The sequence below is a fragment of the Oncorhynchus masou genome, chromosome 1 (genome assembly GCF_036934945.1).
Source record: "Oncorhynchus masou masou isolate Uvic2021 chromosome 1, UVic_Omas_1.1, whole genome shotgun sequence".
Classification (NCBI taxonomy): domain Eukaryota; kingdom Metazoa; phylum Chordata; class Actinopteri; order Salmoniformes; family Salmonidae; genus Oncorhynchus; species Oncorhynchus masou.
The window spans coordinates 53,450,362-53,468,049 of NC_088212.1; the positions used below are offsets into that span (position 1 = coordinate 53,450,362).

At 44.1% G+C, this 17,688-nt stretch overlaps 1 protein-coding gene across 4 annotated transcripts in view; it reads right to left on the bottom strand.

The window, feature by feature from the left end:
* Nucleotides 1–17,688, bottom strand: part of lrp4 (low density lipoprotein receptor-related protein 4) — a 221,155-nt gene that overhangs the window by 75,149 nt on the left and 128,318 nt on the right. For all 4 annotated transcript variants that reach the window (XR_010456573.1, XM_064974743.1, XM_064974734.1 and 1 more), the window contains exon 3: nt 5,232–5,348. Coding sequence is in view for 3 of the 4 variants with exons in the window: in XM_064974743.1 (XP_064830815.1) it covers nt 5,232–5,348 (117 nt within the window). In the remaining variant the exon portion in view is untranslated. The remainder of the gene's footprint in view (nt 1–5,231; nt 5,349–17,688) is intronic.

The window sequence follows — 17,688 nt, forward strand, 5'->3', positions numbered from 1 at the left end:
ACAACAGTGGTGGGAAATAAACTAGGGAGGGAGACAGAAAGACAGAGAGAAAAAGGCCTGAAATAATAAGTAGGCCGAGGAGCGACGGAGGGGGAAATTTACAGGGCTGGGGCATGAAGATGAAAAATTAATGGCTGGCTCACGGCAGACGGACCCCCCATCAGGATGGGATTCTACGTCTGGCTCCTGAAATATGGGTCAGACAGGAGAGAGGGAATGAGAGAATCGGAGCGAGCGAGAGAAAATCAGAGAAAGAGAATCAGAGAGAAAGAAAGCCCACCTCTATACAGAGTTATCTGGGGAAAAAACGAGGGAACGAGAGAATCTGAGAAAGAGAGAGAGCTTAACTCCATCTAACGAGTAATTTAGAAAAAAAGGATGAACTGAGGTACAAGCTGGCAGGATTATCTTGGATCAATTACATCTCCAGAAATTCAGGAAATTCAATCCATGGAGTTGGAAATTAATCGTACCAAGTGTCTCATTCCGATCTATGTGGTGATCTCTGATAATGACTTAATGGGTGCAGAGGTGTGTGGACTGAAATCTATCTCAACCACAGGGTACTTATTGTGACACATTATTGTAATAGACAGTTGTGAATGTGTGTGTGCAAGCACAACCTTATAAATCCCTTTAAGCATTTAAACATATTTAAATTAATCCAGAACATTATTTTGAAGGCTCCCTCAAGAGCCATAGTATAGTTGAAATAATTTCCCGGCATACATTTCCACTCACTACACAGGGTATATAGCAGTATGATCAGGCCAATGGAAATACTCAGCCTCTACATGGATTATATTGGACACTTTCAACCCAGTGAGTCACTCTGGATCAAAGCAGTTGGACAAAGTCTTCATTTAGACTGACCACTAACTACATCTCAACCCAGAAACAACACCGGCACTGACAGCTGGAGTGGATAGGGAAACATCAGTGCCATGTGTATGGCTGCTTCCCAAATGGCACCCTATTCCATAGGGCTCTGCTCAAAAGTAGTGCACCATATAGGGAATAGGGTGCCATTTGGGATTAAGCATATAAGTACATGTAAGTATAAATATGCACCAATTCCTGATGTGTGTAAGTACATGGTGATATAAATATGAGTGTATAAATATACACACTACCACTCTCTCGATGCCTTTCTACTGTTGCCAGCCAGCTGAAGCCTTTTCCAGTTTCTTTCCCCGGCACGTGCACACACATGCATAAACAAATGCACACACACACCCAGGCAACAGGAGGAAGCATGTGAACGGTAAGGTAAAAGGTCATCCTCAGAGTCAGGTGTGGTTGCCATGGGAGCAGTGACCTCCCTAATGTGTGTGTGTGTGTGTGTGTGTGTGTGTGTGTAGTGACATATACATACACACACACACACACACAGTTTTCATAGTCACACACACACACACACACAAACACACACACACACACACACACACACACACACACACACACACACACACACACACACACACTCCGTATTGGAAGAAAAGGTTCCATATCAGTGTATATCTTTACATTACATGTTTATGATATTCTAGAGCATACAGACCATTTCCAATAAAATCTAAATTGTATGTCACATGCGCCGAATAAAACAGATGTAGACCTTACAGTGAAATGCTTACTTATAAGCCCTTAACCAACAATGCAGTTGAAAAAGAGACCTATAAAAATAGAAATAAAAAAAAGACTGATAAGTAAAACTGATTTAAGTTTCCCTGCATTAAAGTCCTAGGCTACTAGGAGTGCTGCCTCTGGGTGAGCGTTTTCTTGTTTGCTTATGGCGGAATACAGCTCATTCAATGCTGTCTTAGTGCCAGCCTCTGACTGTGGTGGTATGTAAACAGCTACAAAGAATACAGATGAAAACTCTCTCGGTAGGTAGTGTGGTCTACAGCTTATCATGAGAAATTCTACCTCAGGTGAGCAATAGCTTGAGATTTACTTAGATATCGTGCACCAGCTGTTGTTTACAAAAACACATAGACAGCCTCTTGTCTTGCCAGACGCCTTTGTTCTATCCTGCCGGTACATTGTATAACCTGCCAACTGTATGTTGATGTTGTCGTCGTTCAGCCATGAAGCATAAGATGTTACAGTTTTTAATGTCCGGTAGGTAGTTTAATCTTCCTCGTAACTAGGCAATTTTATTGTCCAAAGATTGAACGTTTGCTAACAGAATGAAGGGAAGTTGGGGTTTATTCGATCGCCTACGAATTCTCAGAAGGCAGCCAGACCTTCAGCCCCTCTTCACGCAGATCAGGGCCTGTTCCCAGGGAAGCAGAGTATCCTTCACGTCGGGCTCGTCAGAGTCATGAAAGGAAAAAGAGGATTCTGCTAGTCCGTGGTGAGTAATCGCAGTCCTGATGTCTAGAAGTTATAAGAGACGGTAGCGGCAACATTATGTACAAAATAAGTAAAATAATAAGTTACAAACAATGCAAGTAAGCGAACAAAAAAACAAAAATGGCTGGGGGCACGTAAAACGCCTGCTATCTTCTCCGGCGCCATCCTGTGTCTGCCATCCTCTGACTTGCCTTGTCGATAGTGTTAAGGCAGAGCAGAGCATTATTATGGTGAGACTTCTCCGCATTTTAGCTACTGTTGTACCAATATGTTTTCACCATAACAATTTACTACAATCCAGGGTTATTCCAAGCAGTTTAGTCACCTCAACTTGCTCAATTTCCACATTATTCATTATGAGACATAGTTGAGGTTTCGTGAATGATTTCTCCAAAATACAATGCTTGCTTTCTTGCTACACATTGCGAAACGAACTGCAGCTCTTTGTTAAGTGTTGCAATCATTTTAGTTGCTGTAGTAGCTGACGTTACTCAAAGCCAGTGGAATGTCTTAACAAAAGACTCCACTGTGCAAGTAATCATTTCAATAGAATGTTAATGTCACTACGAAAACTGTCGACCGGCTCGATTCGGTCTTGTGTAGCAACATTTGAAATTGTGTTTTTTACATTTGATAAAAGTAGAGACTTGGAGCTAGAAAATGGTATACCATATTCTACGGTAGAGGAACAATGGGAAAGTAATTCTGATTTGAAAGTTGTTAAAGTCGTAACCTCACTTTTGAGAAAATGGTCTTTGAATATTTTGGTACTACTACTGGAAAGCTCTTCTTTGACTTCACCCATTCAGCATCGTTCACACCCTCTTAAGCTTTAGCCCCACCCATGTCTTTAAGGGTTGATCTGAGGGTTCTGTCCGAACAACAGCAGTTGTTGGCTAGCTTGCCAGCTATTTCTAGACACAAATGAGAGAACAGCTCAATGACCATTTTACTCACCCTAGCAGAGCTGGTTAAGCTATTTTTAGCTTTTAGTTATCCAGAGCGTTGGTGACTGCAACCATGCTGTTGGCAACAATTTATGCTTTTTTTTGCCAACGTTTACTGACACCGGCCATATTCATCAGGTGTTGAGCGTTCATAACTTTTGACAGTTATTCTGTGCTCAAGCACCCAAGCTAGCTGGCTAACTTTGTCTATCTTACTAGCTGACTAGCAAAATCAATTATGAGACCTTCATGCTGGGTCTTTTGAAAAATGGCGGGTGGGGCAGCAAAACCTACTGAGTGATAGTGAAAGAGGGAGATAAGCCGTGTGGAGAAACTGCTTTTTTCACCCGATCTGTCCAACTTATCACCTCTAAAATGTAAATAAAACACTATAAAATGTTTATATAATGTGTCATAACATGCCTACTTGAAGGTTTGTGTCGAAATTTAATCAGGTTTTTTAGGGAGGTGCTAAAGTTATCTTCAGAAGTAAACAGCTGCTGTAGCAGCTTTTGAGAGTCATGATGGCTGGCAGTGATGATGCAAAAAATGTATACATTCAGTTGTACAATTGACTAAGTATCCCCCTTTACTCTGTCCCTGTCCCTTTCTTGTTTTTAATCTGAGAGAAGCGCTACACCTGGTGGAGAGAGGCTGTACGACACAGAATGAGTTGCATTATGTGCACTGTACGTTACATCATGACACGTCACAATTTACTGTACAGCGTTTTCTCAACTTTACTATCGGGCCATAACCATGTCAATCAACGCTTGAATAGAAACATAGTTCACACCCTGGATTTTGATGCCAACACAGTCGCTACAGTCCCAATTGTTTTCATTGCAGCCTTGTTTGAATGCCACAATAACCCAAATTTGTACGGAATGGGGTTAGTCAACAGTAAAGGCTAACTGGTAGCCTAGCTAGCAAACAAATAATGACATTGCTAATTTTTTTTTACCCCCTATCAAGCTATGTGGTGACAGTTAATGTTTTAAAAAGTTTAGCTGTATTTTGTATTACAGGTTAATATAAGCTAGCTGGCTAACTAAGTAACTTGGCTAGCTAGCAACTTGGCCAGCTAGCTTGTTCTCGTCATGAAGGAAGCAGGTAGAGTAGCTACCTTGTGGTATGGTTAGTGAAATGACAATATTTTCTTTCAATATCGACACAATATTGATTCATGATTTATACATTGACAGTTTGACGTGGATCACAGACCAACACTACCACCACGTTGGGTCTGGACTGCGAGGGACCACCGCTGACTACCAAATCTTGACCCATCATATCCATTGTCTATAACAAACAGGGCGGTCCCTTTTATCAGACATACAAGGATGAATATTACATATCATGTACGGATAACTATAGATTTTTATAAAAAATTTATTATACAGATACCTGCCGGGGTGGCAGGTAGCCTAGTGGTTAGAGTGTTGGACTAGTAACTGAAAGGTTGCAAGATCAAATCCCCGAGCTGACAAGGTAAAAATCTGTCATTCTACCACTGAACAAGGCAGTTAAACCCACTGTTCCTAGGCTGTCATTGAAAATAAGAATTTCTTCTTAACTGACCTGCCTAGTTAAATAAAGGTAAAAATAAATAAATAAATTGATCAGGAAATGACTACAGGTATGAGACATTTCTGAAAGTATGTGGATTCGTTCATACCCAAGTATAAAAGCTTAGATATGTATACAAATATGTAAGCGTGCATCAGGTGTGTGTTTTACACATATCTCACTCCAGATATCTCCCTGCACTCACATGGTAGCAGGAAGATTTCTGAGGTCAGGACTGGATGCATGTAGAATTGTTTTATTTAACCTTCATTTAACTAGGCCAGTCAGTTAAAAACAAATTCTTATTTTCAATGACGGACTACAGAAATTGTGCGTGTGTGTGTGTGTGAGACTTACGACAATCCTGTTCGTCGGAGTCATCCTCACAGTCGTTGTCCCCGTCACACACCCAGGAGCGGCGGATACACTTCCCATTGTCACAGTGGAAGTCCAGTGGAGAGCAGGTGGGCAGCACTACAGAGGAAAACACCAGCCATTAACACAGCCGAAGCAAAGCACGAGCATAAACACACAAATGCATGATACCGAACATGGCCCCATGGTCACAGCCAATACACAGAGTATACAAATGACATAGATGTCCAGGTGAATCCAGGTGAATTCTAGGATCCCTTATTGATGTTACTTGTTAAATCCACTTCAATCAGTATAGATGAAGGGGAGGAGACAGGTTAAAGAAGGATTTATAAGCATTGAGACAATTGAGACATGGATTGTGTATGTGTGCCAGTCAGAGGGAGAATGGGCAAGACAAAAGGCAGGCACACTGGCATGTGTCAAGAACTGCAACACTGCTGGGTTTTTCACGCTCAACAGTTTTCTGTATGTATAAGGAATGGTCCTCCGCACAAAAGGACATCCAGCCAACTTTGCACAACGGTGGGAAGCATTGGAGTCAACATCCCTGTGGAACGCCCATGACACATTATAGAATCCATGCCCCAACCAAGACAGAGACAGAATGAGAACAGAAAGTACAGGAAATAAGCAAAGACAAGGTGATGGCAGGGAAATACACTGGATGGAGGGGAGGTTGGTTATTTATTATCCTCCATATCCTATTCTATGAGTCCATTCCCTGAGTCCAGTACTCAGTGCATTCCTCACTAACTGCATATCCGCTGAGTCTGCTGTACCCATCGCAGAATGACTGGCTCTTTGTCATCAACAGATAATGAAATTACCAAGGAGAGGGGGAGGAAGAGGATGAGGAGGAAGAAGCAGAAGAGTTATCTTTCTTGTGGGCCTTCCGGCCACTAATACATACACACAAACACACACACGTACATGCCTGTTGATATGAAGTATGAAATATTGACTGTCCAACATGGACTACATGAAAAATGCATGACTTCACTGATTAAAGCAGCCCATGCGGCAGCCAGCTATGAAGTCTGAACTGCCTGAGTGAAGTAAGAATGAATAATGTGTGTGTGTGTGTGTGTGTGTGTGTGTGTCAGAGGCATTATGGAGTAACTGGGTGAAGAAAGCCCCACTGACCCATATAGTCCTGTATGGGTCCTGTATTATTAACAGAGAGAGAAAGAGAAAGAGAGAGAGAGAGAGAAAGAGAGAGAGAGAGAAAGAGAGAAAGAGAGAAAGAGAGAGAGAGAAGAAATTGGAAATACAGACATTGTCATCCTACAAGAAACATGGTATAAAGGAGACAGACCCACAAGTTAAGAGCTGGTAGTCCCATCCACCAAACTACCAGGTGTGAAACAGGGAAGAGACAGTGGGTATGCTAACGTGGACAAGAACCCTCAGCACAAAACCTACCTGGAAGGGATAACATTCCCTCCCCCACATGTCCCCGCCTGGACACAACTATGACAAAATAACAAACAAAAACTGGTCACAACTCCTACAGCTTCACAGGAGAGCTGTTTGAATGTAAAACATGTTTTGTTTGTTGCAAAATGCGTTTTTTGGCAGAAATGCCTTTTCAAACAAGTGAACTTTCATGTGGCTTAATAACAAACGTGCACGCCATCTGTAAATATGAACACAACTCTTAAAATTACAAGCCTTGTTGGTTAAGCCACAGAAAAAGCCAGCAACCTTCCCACTAGCCATGATTGGCTCAGATAATCAGTGGGCTGGACATGCCGAGAGAGGAGTTCGGATCGGTCTGCCATATAGAAGGCTTCCGTCTATTTGAGCTGGTCAGTCTGTGTTGGTAATGATGTCGAACGCAGCTTTTTAAATATACACTGCTCAAAAAAATAAAGGGAACACTTAAACAACAAAATGTAACTCCAAGTCAATCACACTTCTGTGAAATCGAACTGTCCACTTAGGAAGCAACACTGATCGACAATAAATTTCACATGCTGTTGTGCAAATGGAATAGACAGGTGGAAATTATAGGCAATTAGCAAGACACCCCCAATAAAGGAGTGGTTCTGCAGGTGGGGACCACAGAACCCTTCTCAGTTCCTATGCTTCCTGGCTGATATTTTGGTCACTTTTGAATGCTGGTGGTGCTTTCACTCTCGTGGAAGCATGAGACGGAGTCTACAACCCACACAAGTGGCTCAGGTAGTGCAGCTCCTCCAGGATGGAAAAATCAAATGCGAGCTGTGGCAAGAAGGTTTGCTGTGTCTGTCAGCGTAGTGTCCAGAGCATGGAGGCGCTACCAGGAGACAGGACAGTACATCTGGAGACGTGGAGGAGGCCGTAGGAGGGCAACAACCCAGCAGCAGGACCGCTACCTCCACATTTATGCAAGGAGGAGCACTGCCAGAGCCCTGCAAAATGACCTCCAGCAGGCCACAAATGTGCATGTCTCTGCTCAAACGATCAGAAACAGACTCCATGAGGGTGGTATGAGGGTCCGACGTCCACAGGTGGGGGTTGTGCTTACAGCCCAACACCGTGCAGGACGTTTTTCATTTGCCAGAGAACACCAAGATTGGCACTGGCAACCTGTGCTCTACACAGATGAAAGCAGGTTCACACTGAGCACATGTGACAGACGTGACAGTCTGGAGATGCCGTGGAGAACGTTCTTCTGCCTGCAACATCCTCCAGCATGACCGGTTTGGCGGTGGGTCAGTCATGGTGTGGGGTGGCATTTCTTTGGGGGGCCGCACAGCCCTCCATGTGCTCGCCAGAGGTAGCCTGACTGCCATTAGGTACCGAGATGAGATCCTCAGACCCCTTGTGAGACCATATGCTGGTGCGGTTGGCCCTGGGTTCCTCCTAATGCAAGACAATGCTAGACCTCATGTGGCTGGAGTGTGTCAGCAGTTCCTGCAAGAGGAAGGCATTGATGCTATGGACTGGCCCGCCCGTTCCCCAGACCTGAATCCAATTGAGCACATCTGGGTCATCATGTCTCGCTCCATCCACCAATGCCACGTTACACCACAGACTGTCCAGGAGTTGGTGGATGCTTTAGTCCAGGTCTGGGAGGAGATCCCTCAGGAGACCATCCGCCACCTCATCAGGAGCATGCCCAGGCGTTGCAGGGAGGTCATACAGGCACATGGAGGCCACACACACTACTGAGCCTCATTTTAACTTGTTTTAAGGACATTACATCAAAGTTGGATCAGCCTGTAGTGTGGTTTTCCACTTTAATTTTGAGTGTGACTCCAAATCCAGACCCTCCATGGGTTGATCATTTTGATTTCCATTGATAATTTTTGTGTGATTTTGTTGTCAGCACATTTAACTATGTAAAGAAAAAAGTATTTAATAAGAATATTTCATTAATTCAGATCTAGGATGTGTTATTTTAGTGTTCCCTTTATTTTTTTGAGCAGTGTATATATGTATATATATAGTGTAGTGGAGCTGCATAGTAAGTGTTGCTCTCCACTATCTGGAAGATCAAGTTTTGAAATCAGTGTAATTAGTGTATGATAGCTAAAGAGATGGAAACATGAACACACTCCTAGTGCCATACTTCCCGCGCCGAAAGAGATGACCGCCTCGCTTCACGTTCCTAGGAAACTACACAGTTTTTGTTTTTTTTACGTGTTATTTCTTACATTGGTACCCCAGGTCATCTTAGGTTTCATTACATACAGTAGAGAAGAACTACTGAATATAAGAGCAGCGTCAACTCACCATCAGTACGACCAAGAATATGACTTTGCCGAAGCGGATCCTGTGTCCTGCCTTTCACCCAGGACAACGGAATGGATCCCAGCCGGCGACCCAAAACAACGACTTCGTAAAAGAGGGAAACGACGCGGTCTTCCGGTCAGGCTCCGGAGACGGGCACATCACGCACCACTCCCTAGCATACTTCTCGCCAATGTCCAGTCTCGACAACAAGGTTGATGAAATCCGAGCAAGGATAGCATTCCAGAGGGACATCAGAGACTGTAACGTTCTTTGCTTCACGGAAACATGGCTCACTTGAGAGACGCTATTAGAGTCGGTGCAGCCAGCTGGTTTGTCCATGCATCGCGCCGACAGAAACAAACATCTTTCTGGTAAGAAGAGAGGTGGGGGCGTATGCTTCATGGTTAACGAGACATGGTGTGGTCACAACAACGTACAGGAACTCAAGTCCTTCTGTTCACCTGATTTAGAATGTTGACCGCATTATCTACCAAAGGAATTCACTTCGATTATAATCACAGCCATATATATTCCCCCCCAAGCAGACACATCGATGGCTCTGAACAAACTTCATTTGACTCTTTGCAAACTGGAATCCACATATCCTGAGGCTGCATTCATTGTCGCTGGGGATTTTAACAAGGCTAATCTGAAAACAAGACTCCCTAAATTGTATCAGCATATCGATTGCGCAACCAGGGCTGGTAAAACCTTGGATCATTGCTATTCTAACTTCCGCGACGCATATAAGGCCCTGCCCCGCCCTCCTTTCGGAAAAGCTGACCATGACTCCATTTTGTTGCTCCCTGCCTTCAGCCAGAAGCTAAAACAAGAAGCTCCCGCGCTGAGGTCTGCTCAACACTGGTCCGACCAATCTGATTCCACGCTCCAAGACTGCTTCCATCACGTGGACTGGGATATGTTTCATATTGCGTCAAACAACAACATTGACGAATACGCTGATTCGGTGAGCGAGTTCATTAGAACGTGTGTTGAAGAAGTCGTTCCCATAGCAACGAATAAAACATTCCCAAATCAGAAACCGTGGATTGATGGCAGCATTCACGTGAAACTGAAAGCGCAAACCACTGCTTTTAATCAGGGCAAGGTGACAGGAAACATGACCGAATACAAACAGTGAAGCTATTCCCTCCGCAAGGCAATCAAACAAGCTAAGCGTCAGTATAGAGACAAAGTAGAATCGCAATTCAACGGCTCAGACATGAGAGGTTTGTGGCAAGGTCTACAGTCAATCACGGATTACAAAAAAACCAGCCCAGTCACGGACTAGGATGTCTTGCTCCCAGGCAGACTAAATAACTTTTTTGCCCGCTTTGAGGACAATACAGTGCCACTGACATGGGTCGCAACCAAAACATGCGGACTCTCCTTCACTGCAGCCGAAGTGAGTAAAACATTAAAACGTGTTAACCCTCGCAAGGCTGCAGGCCCAGACGGCATCCCCAGCCGTGCCCTCAGAGCATGCGCAGACCTGCTGGCTGGTGTGTTTACGGACATATTCAATCAATCCTTATCCCAGTCTGCTGTTCCCACATGCTTCAAGAGGGCCACCATTGTTCCTGTTCCCAAGAAAGCTAAGGTAACTGAGCTAAATGACTACCGCCCCGTAGCACTCACTTCCGTCATCATGAAGTGCTTTGAAAGACTAGTCAAGGACCATATCACCTCCACCCTACCTGACACCCTAGACCCACTCCAATTTGCTTACCCCCCAAATAGGTCCACATACGATGCAATCTCAACCACACTGCACACTGCCCTAACCCATCTGGACAAGAGGAATACCTATGTGAGAATGCTGTTCATCGACTACAGCTCAGCATTTAACACCATAGTACCCTCCAAGCTCGCCATCAAGCTCGAGACTCTGGGTTTCAACCCCGCCCTGTGCAACTGGGTACTGGACTTCCTGACGGGCCGCCCCCAGGTGGTGAGGGTAGGTAACAACATCTCCACCCCACTGATCCTCAACACTGGGGCCCCACAAGGGTGCGTTCTGAGCTCTCTCCTGTACTCCCTGTTCACCCACGACTGCGTGGCCACGCACTGCTCCAACTCAATCATCAAGTTTGCGGACGACACAACAGTGGTAGTCTTGATTACCAACAACGACGAGACGGCCTACAGGGAGGAGGTGAGGGCCCTCGGAGTGTGAAAATAACCTCACACTCAACGTCAACAAAACTAAGGAGATGATTGTGGACTTCAGGAAACAGCAGAGGGAACGCCCCCCTTTCCACATCGATGGGACAGTAGTGGAGAGGGTAGTATGTTTTAAGTTCCTCGGCGTACACATCACAGGCAAACTGAATTGGTCCACCCACACAGACAGCATCGTGAAGAAGGCGCAACAGAGCCTCTTCAACCTCAGGAGGCTGAAGAAATTTGGCTTGTCACCAAAAGCACTCACAAACTTCTACAGATGCACAATCGAGAGCATCCTGTCGGGCTGTATCACCGCCTGGTACGGCAACTGCTCCGCCCACAACCGTAAGGCTCTCCAGAGGGTAGTGAGGTCTGCACAATGCATCACCGGGGGCAAAGTACTTGCCCCCCAGGACACCTACACCACCCGATGTCACAGGAAGGCCATAAAGATCATCAAGGACAACAACTACCGAGCCACTGCCTGTTCACCCCGCTATCATCCAGAAGGCGAGGTCAGTACAGGTGCATCAAAGCTGGGACCGAGAGACTGAAAAACAGCTTCTATCTCAAGGCCATCAGACTGTTAAACAGCCACTACTAACATTGAGTGGCTGCTGCCAACACACTGACTAAACTCCAGCCACTTTAATAATGGGAATTGATGGGAATTGATGTAAAATATATCACTAGCCACTTTTATTAAACAATGCTACTTAATATAATGTTTACATACCCTACATTATTCATCTCATATGTATACGTATATACTGTACTCTATATCATCTACTGCATCTTTATGTAATACATGTATCACTAGCCACTTTAAACTATGCCACTTTGTTTACATACCCTACATTACTCATCTCATATGTATATACTGTACTCGATACCATCTACTGCATTTTGCCTATGCCGCTCTGTACCATCACTCATTCATATATCTTTATGTACATATTATTTATCCCTTACACTTGTGTGTATAAGGTAGTAGTTTTGGAATTGTTAGTTAGATTACTCGTTGGTTATTACTGCATTGTCGGAACTAGAAGCACAAGCATTTCGCTACACTTGCATTAACATCTGCTAACCATGTGTATGTGACAAATACATTTTATTTTATTTGAACAACGGACTCGAGAAATAAGCTCATCAACTGCCTCTGCAGCAGACGTGACACCCTCTGTCATGGCATTGAAAAGCCTGCTCAACAAAACTGCCAACACAGACCTGTGGGGTTTAACGTACAAAAGTCCTCGAGGCTGTGAACAAGCGATTCGGTGGCATTCTCTCTGAGCCTCTTTACTGTGTCGCCACCATGCTCGATGATAGGTACAAGGACCGCTACTTTGATGCAGACAAGAAACAGAGTTGACGTGAAATGTTACACACACAGCTGGACAAGATGAAATGGACAGAGTGACAGTGCGCACCGAGGAAGAGGACCCACGACAGAAGAGGCCACAGACAGAGCTGAAACTTCTCGGCTTGACAAGTATGATGAAATCCTAGTTGAGAATTAAATGACTGAACAAATGAACAAAATAGCACAGAAGGGAAAGAAATAGGTTTTGATTATGTTTTACTGGTAATGGGTAAATGCCAACAAAATAACTTTTTGGTCAGTGTGGAGTGTGTAGGGTTGCACATTTTGGGGAATATTCAGAGGTGGAAACTTTCCTTGGGAATTAACGGGAATATCTGGGAATTAATGGAAATATATGCAAATTCCTATTAATATCATTTAAATGTAGATGTTTTTTGCATTGGACATATTTACCATGTCCTATGGAGACAGAAACATAAACATTTACTCTATCATAAAAACAATTTAGTTATGAATTGAACTTTAATTATATGAATTGACTCTTCACATGGGATGATTTTACTGAACAACAAAAGAAAGGGAATATTGAATGATCCATCGCATTTCCCAAAAAAACGTTTTCAACATACATCCAAGAATCCAAGATGGCGTAGCAGTCAGACGTCCTTGTCCTGTCGTGTTCCTTGTATGTATCGTTTTACATATTTTTCGTCGCATATCCTTTAAAATATTTTGCTAAACCTCATCAACTAAATACTCTCCTGCAACCCGCCTCACCCAATGTGGCGTGGATCTTATTTTTTTCCCCTAAGTATTTATATTTACTTCGGATCTGGAATCCCTCAACTGAAGCTTGCCAGCTAACTACCAGATATCAGTCTGCAAACCAATGCCAGCGGTCATCAGCTAACCTTCAGCTCGGAAAGCTCTCGCCAGTTCGAACAACGTGACTCTAACCAGAGCATAATGGACCTGTTATTTTTATCCCCGGATTCCTACCGCAAACTGAACATTTACATCTGGATCTTCACAACTAGCTTACCGCAATCCTGGATGACTACTCCTGGCTAGCATTTCCATCCCCGAGCAAGCACCAATTTAGCTTGAAGCTAGCCCGGCCAGGGCTCCTGTGCTACCACCGAAGCATACTCCTGGGAGCATCAGCCTGCTCGCTACCTAGAGCAACTTGGAACCCTACTAATTCCACGACTGGTCTATCAACGTCACCGCACGAAGAGGAAGAAACAGACTTACCCCCATAGCAACGCCCCCCCCACCCCCAAAGGCTAACTTTCTAGCCCCTGCCATCTGCTTCCTTGCTAACCCGGTCTGCTAACTGCTAAACTGCCAGGCCCTGGTCTGCTAACTGTTAGCTTGCCTGCCCGGTCTGCTAACTGCTAACCCTTGCTAACTGCTTGCTAACCAGGTCTGCTAACTGCTAGCCCTTGCTAACTGCTTGCTTGCTAACCCGTCCTGCAAACTGCTAACTTGCCCTGGTCTACTAGCAGCTACCTTGTTTAGCTCCGGCCTACTAACTGTTAGCTTGTTAGCCTGCTAACTGTCTGAATCGCCGTGTTCCCAGCCAGCCCAACCACTCACTGGACCCATATGTTCACTTGGCTATGCATGCCTCTCTCTATTATCAATATGCCTTGTCCATTACTGTCCTGGTTAGAGATTACTGTCTTACTTCACTGTAGAGCCTCTAGCCCTGCTCAATATGCCTTAACCAACCATGTTGTTACACCTCCTACATATGCGATGACATCACCTGGTTTAAACATCTCTAGAGACGATATCTCTCTCTTCATTACTCAATGCCTAGGTTTACCTCCAATGTACTCTCATCCTACTTTTGTCTGTACACTATGCCTTGAATCTATGCTATCGTGCCCAGAAACCTGCTCCTTTTAATCAAATCAAATCAAATTTTATTTTACTCTCTGTTCTGAACGTGCTAGACGGCCAGTTCGTATAGTCTTTAGCCGTACCCTTATCCTACTTCTTCTCTGTTCCTCTGGTGATGTGGAGGTTAATCCAGGTCCTGCAGTGCCTAGCTCCACTCCCACCCCCCAGGTGCTCTAATTTGTTAACTTCTATAAAAGTAAAAGCCTTGGTTTCATGCATGTTAACATTAGAAGCATACTCCCTAAGTTTGTTTTACTCACTGCTTTAGCACACTCTGCCAACCCAGATGTCTTAGCCATGTCTGAATCCTGGCTTAGGAAAACCACCAAAAACCCTGAAATCTCCATGATGAACTATAACGTTTTCCGCCAAGATAGAACTGCCAAAGGGTGCGGTGTTGCAATCTACTGCAAAGATAACCTGCAGAGTTCTGTATTACTTTCTAAGTATGTACCCAAACAATTTGAGCTTCTACTTCTAAAAATGCACCTTTCCAGAAACAAGTCTCTCACTGTTGCCGCTTGCTAGAGTCCTCCCTCTGCCCCCAGCTGTGCCCTCGATACTATATGTGAACTGATTGCCCCCCATCTGTCTTCTGAGCTCGTGCTACTAGGTGACCTAAACTGGGACATAGTTAACACCCCGGACCATCCTACAAACTAAGCTTGATGCCTTCAATCTCACACAAATTATCAATGAACCTACCAGGTACAACCCCAAATCAGTAAACACGGGCACCCTCATAGATGTCATCCTAACTAATTCGCCCTCCAAATACACCTCTGCTGTTTTCAATCAAGATCTCAGCGATCACTGCCTCATTGCCTGCATCCGTAATGGGTCTGCGACCAAACGACCACCCCCCATCACTGTCATACGCTCCCTGAAACACCTCTACGAGCATGCCATTCTAATCGACCTGGCCGGGGTATCCTGGAATAACATTGACCTCATCCCGTCAGTAGATGATGCCTGGCTATTCTTTAAAAGTGCCTTCCTCACCATCTTAAATAAGCATGCCCCTCTCGAAGAATTATATATTATATGCATGCTCTTCAACCGATCGCTGCCCACACATTACATTTACATTTAAGTCATTTGGCAGACGCTCTTATCCATAGCGACTTACACCTGCCCGCCCATCCAGCATCACTACTCTGGACGTTGCTGACTTAGAATATGTGGACAACTACAAATACCTGGGTGTCTGGTAAGACTGTAAACTCTCCTTCCAGACTCACATTAAGCATCTCCAATCCAAAATTACATCTAGAATCGGCTTCCTATATCACAACAAAGCATCCTTCACTCATGCAGCCAAACATACCCTCGTAAAACTGACCATCCTACCGATCCTCGACTTCGGTGATGTCATCTATAAAATGGCCTCCAACACTCTACTCAACAAACTGGATGCAGTCTATCACAGTGCCATCCGTTTTGTCACCAAAGCCCCATACACTACCCACCATTGCGACCTGTACGCTCTCGTTGGTTGGCCCTCACTTCATACTCGTCACCAAACCCATTGGCTGCAGGTTATCTACAAATCTCTGCTAGGTAAAGCCCCGCCTATCTCACTGGTCACCCCCAAAGCCAATTCCTGCTTTGGTCGTCTTTCCTTCTAGTTCTCTGCTGCCCATGACTGGAACGAATTGCAAAAATCTCTGAAGCTGGAGACTCACATCTCCCTCACTAGCTTTAAGCACCAGCTGTCTGAGCAATTTACAGATCATTGCACCTGTACTTAGCCTATCTGTAAACAGCCCATCTATCCTACCTCATCCCCATACTGGTATTTATTTATTTATTTTGCTCCTTTGCACCCCAGTATCTCTACCTGCACATTCATCTTCTGCCAATCTACCATTCCAGTGTTTAATTGCTATATTGTAATTACTTTGCCACCATGGCCTACTTACTTCCTTAACTTACCTCATTTGCACTCACTGAATATAGACTTTTGTTTTCTTTTGTTCTACTGTATTATTGACTGTATGTTTTGTTTATTCCATGTGTAACTCTGTGTTGTATGCTTTTGTGTGTGTGTGTTCTCAAACAAGGAAGAGTTGCGCTCTGATGTTGGTGGGATTTGGAGGATGATGGAGGCAACAGGCGAAAGCGCCTCAGATCCACAAATTCCCTTCCACCAGGTGGCTGATGAGATACACTACCATTCAAAAGCATAGGGTGACTTAGAAATGTCCTTGTTTTTGAAAGAAAACCAATTTTTTGGCCATTACAAGAACATCAAATTGATCAGAAATACTGTGTTGGCATTGTTAATGTTGTAAATTACTATTGTAGCTGGAAACGGCTGACTTTTTATGGATTATGGAATATCTACATAGGCGTACAGAGGCCCATTATCAGCAACCATCACTCTTGTTCCAATGGCACATTGTGTTAGCTAATACAAGTTTATAATATTAAAAGTCGAATTGATAATTAGAAAACCCTTTTGCAATTATGTTAGCAAAGCTGAAAACTGCTGTTCTGATAAAACTGCCTTCTTTAGACTATTTGAGTATCTGGAGCACGAGCATTTGTTGGTTCGATTACAGGCTCAAAATGGCCAGAAACAAATACATTTCATCTGAAACTCATCAGTCTGTTCTTGTTCTGAGAAATGAAGGCTATTCCATGCAAGAAATTGCCAAGAAACTGAAGATTTCGTACAACGCTGTGTATGACTCCCTTCACAGAACAGCACAAACTGCCTCTAACCAGAAAAGAAAGAGGGGTGGGAGGCCCCGGTGTACAACGGAGCAAGAGGACAAGTACATTAGAGTGTCTAGTTTGAGAAACAGACACCTCACAAGTCCTCAACTGGCAGCTTCATTAAATAGTACCAGCAAAACACCAGTCTCAACGTCAACAGTGAAGAGGTGACTCCGGGATGCTGGCCTTCTAGGCAGAGTTCCTCTGTCCAGTGTCTGTGTTCTTTTGCCCATCTTAATATTTTTCTTTTATTGGCCAGTCTGAGATTTGGCTTTTTCTTTGCAACTCTGCCTGAGGTAGATTGCTGCTATAACTTGATGACCTTTCACATACCAAACTATTTATTTGGCTCTCTTGTAGATTGTATCCATTGTTTTCAGTGCCATGATGTCCTTGAGGAGCAGATTCAATGCATGCATAGCACAGCCAATGGATGTGATGTGCAGGTAGGACTCCTCCACTTTAGACCAGTGAAAACACCAGTGCAAATACCTTCTGTGGTCCAAGGTCATTGATGACTGACTAACCTTTATTTAACTAGGCAAGTCAGTTAAGAACAAATTCTATTTACAATGAAAAGCAAAAAATATACAT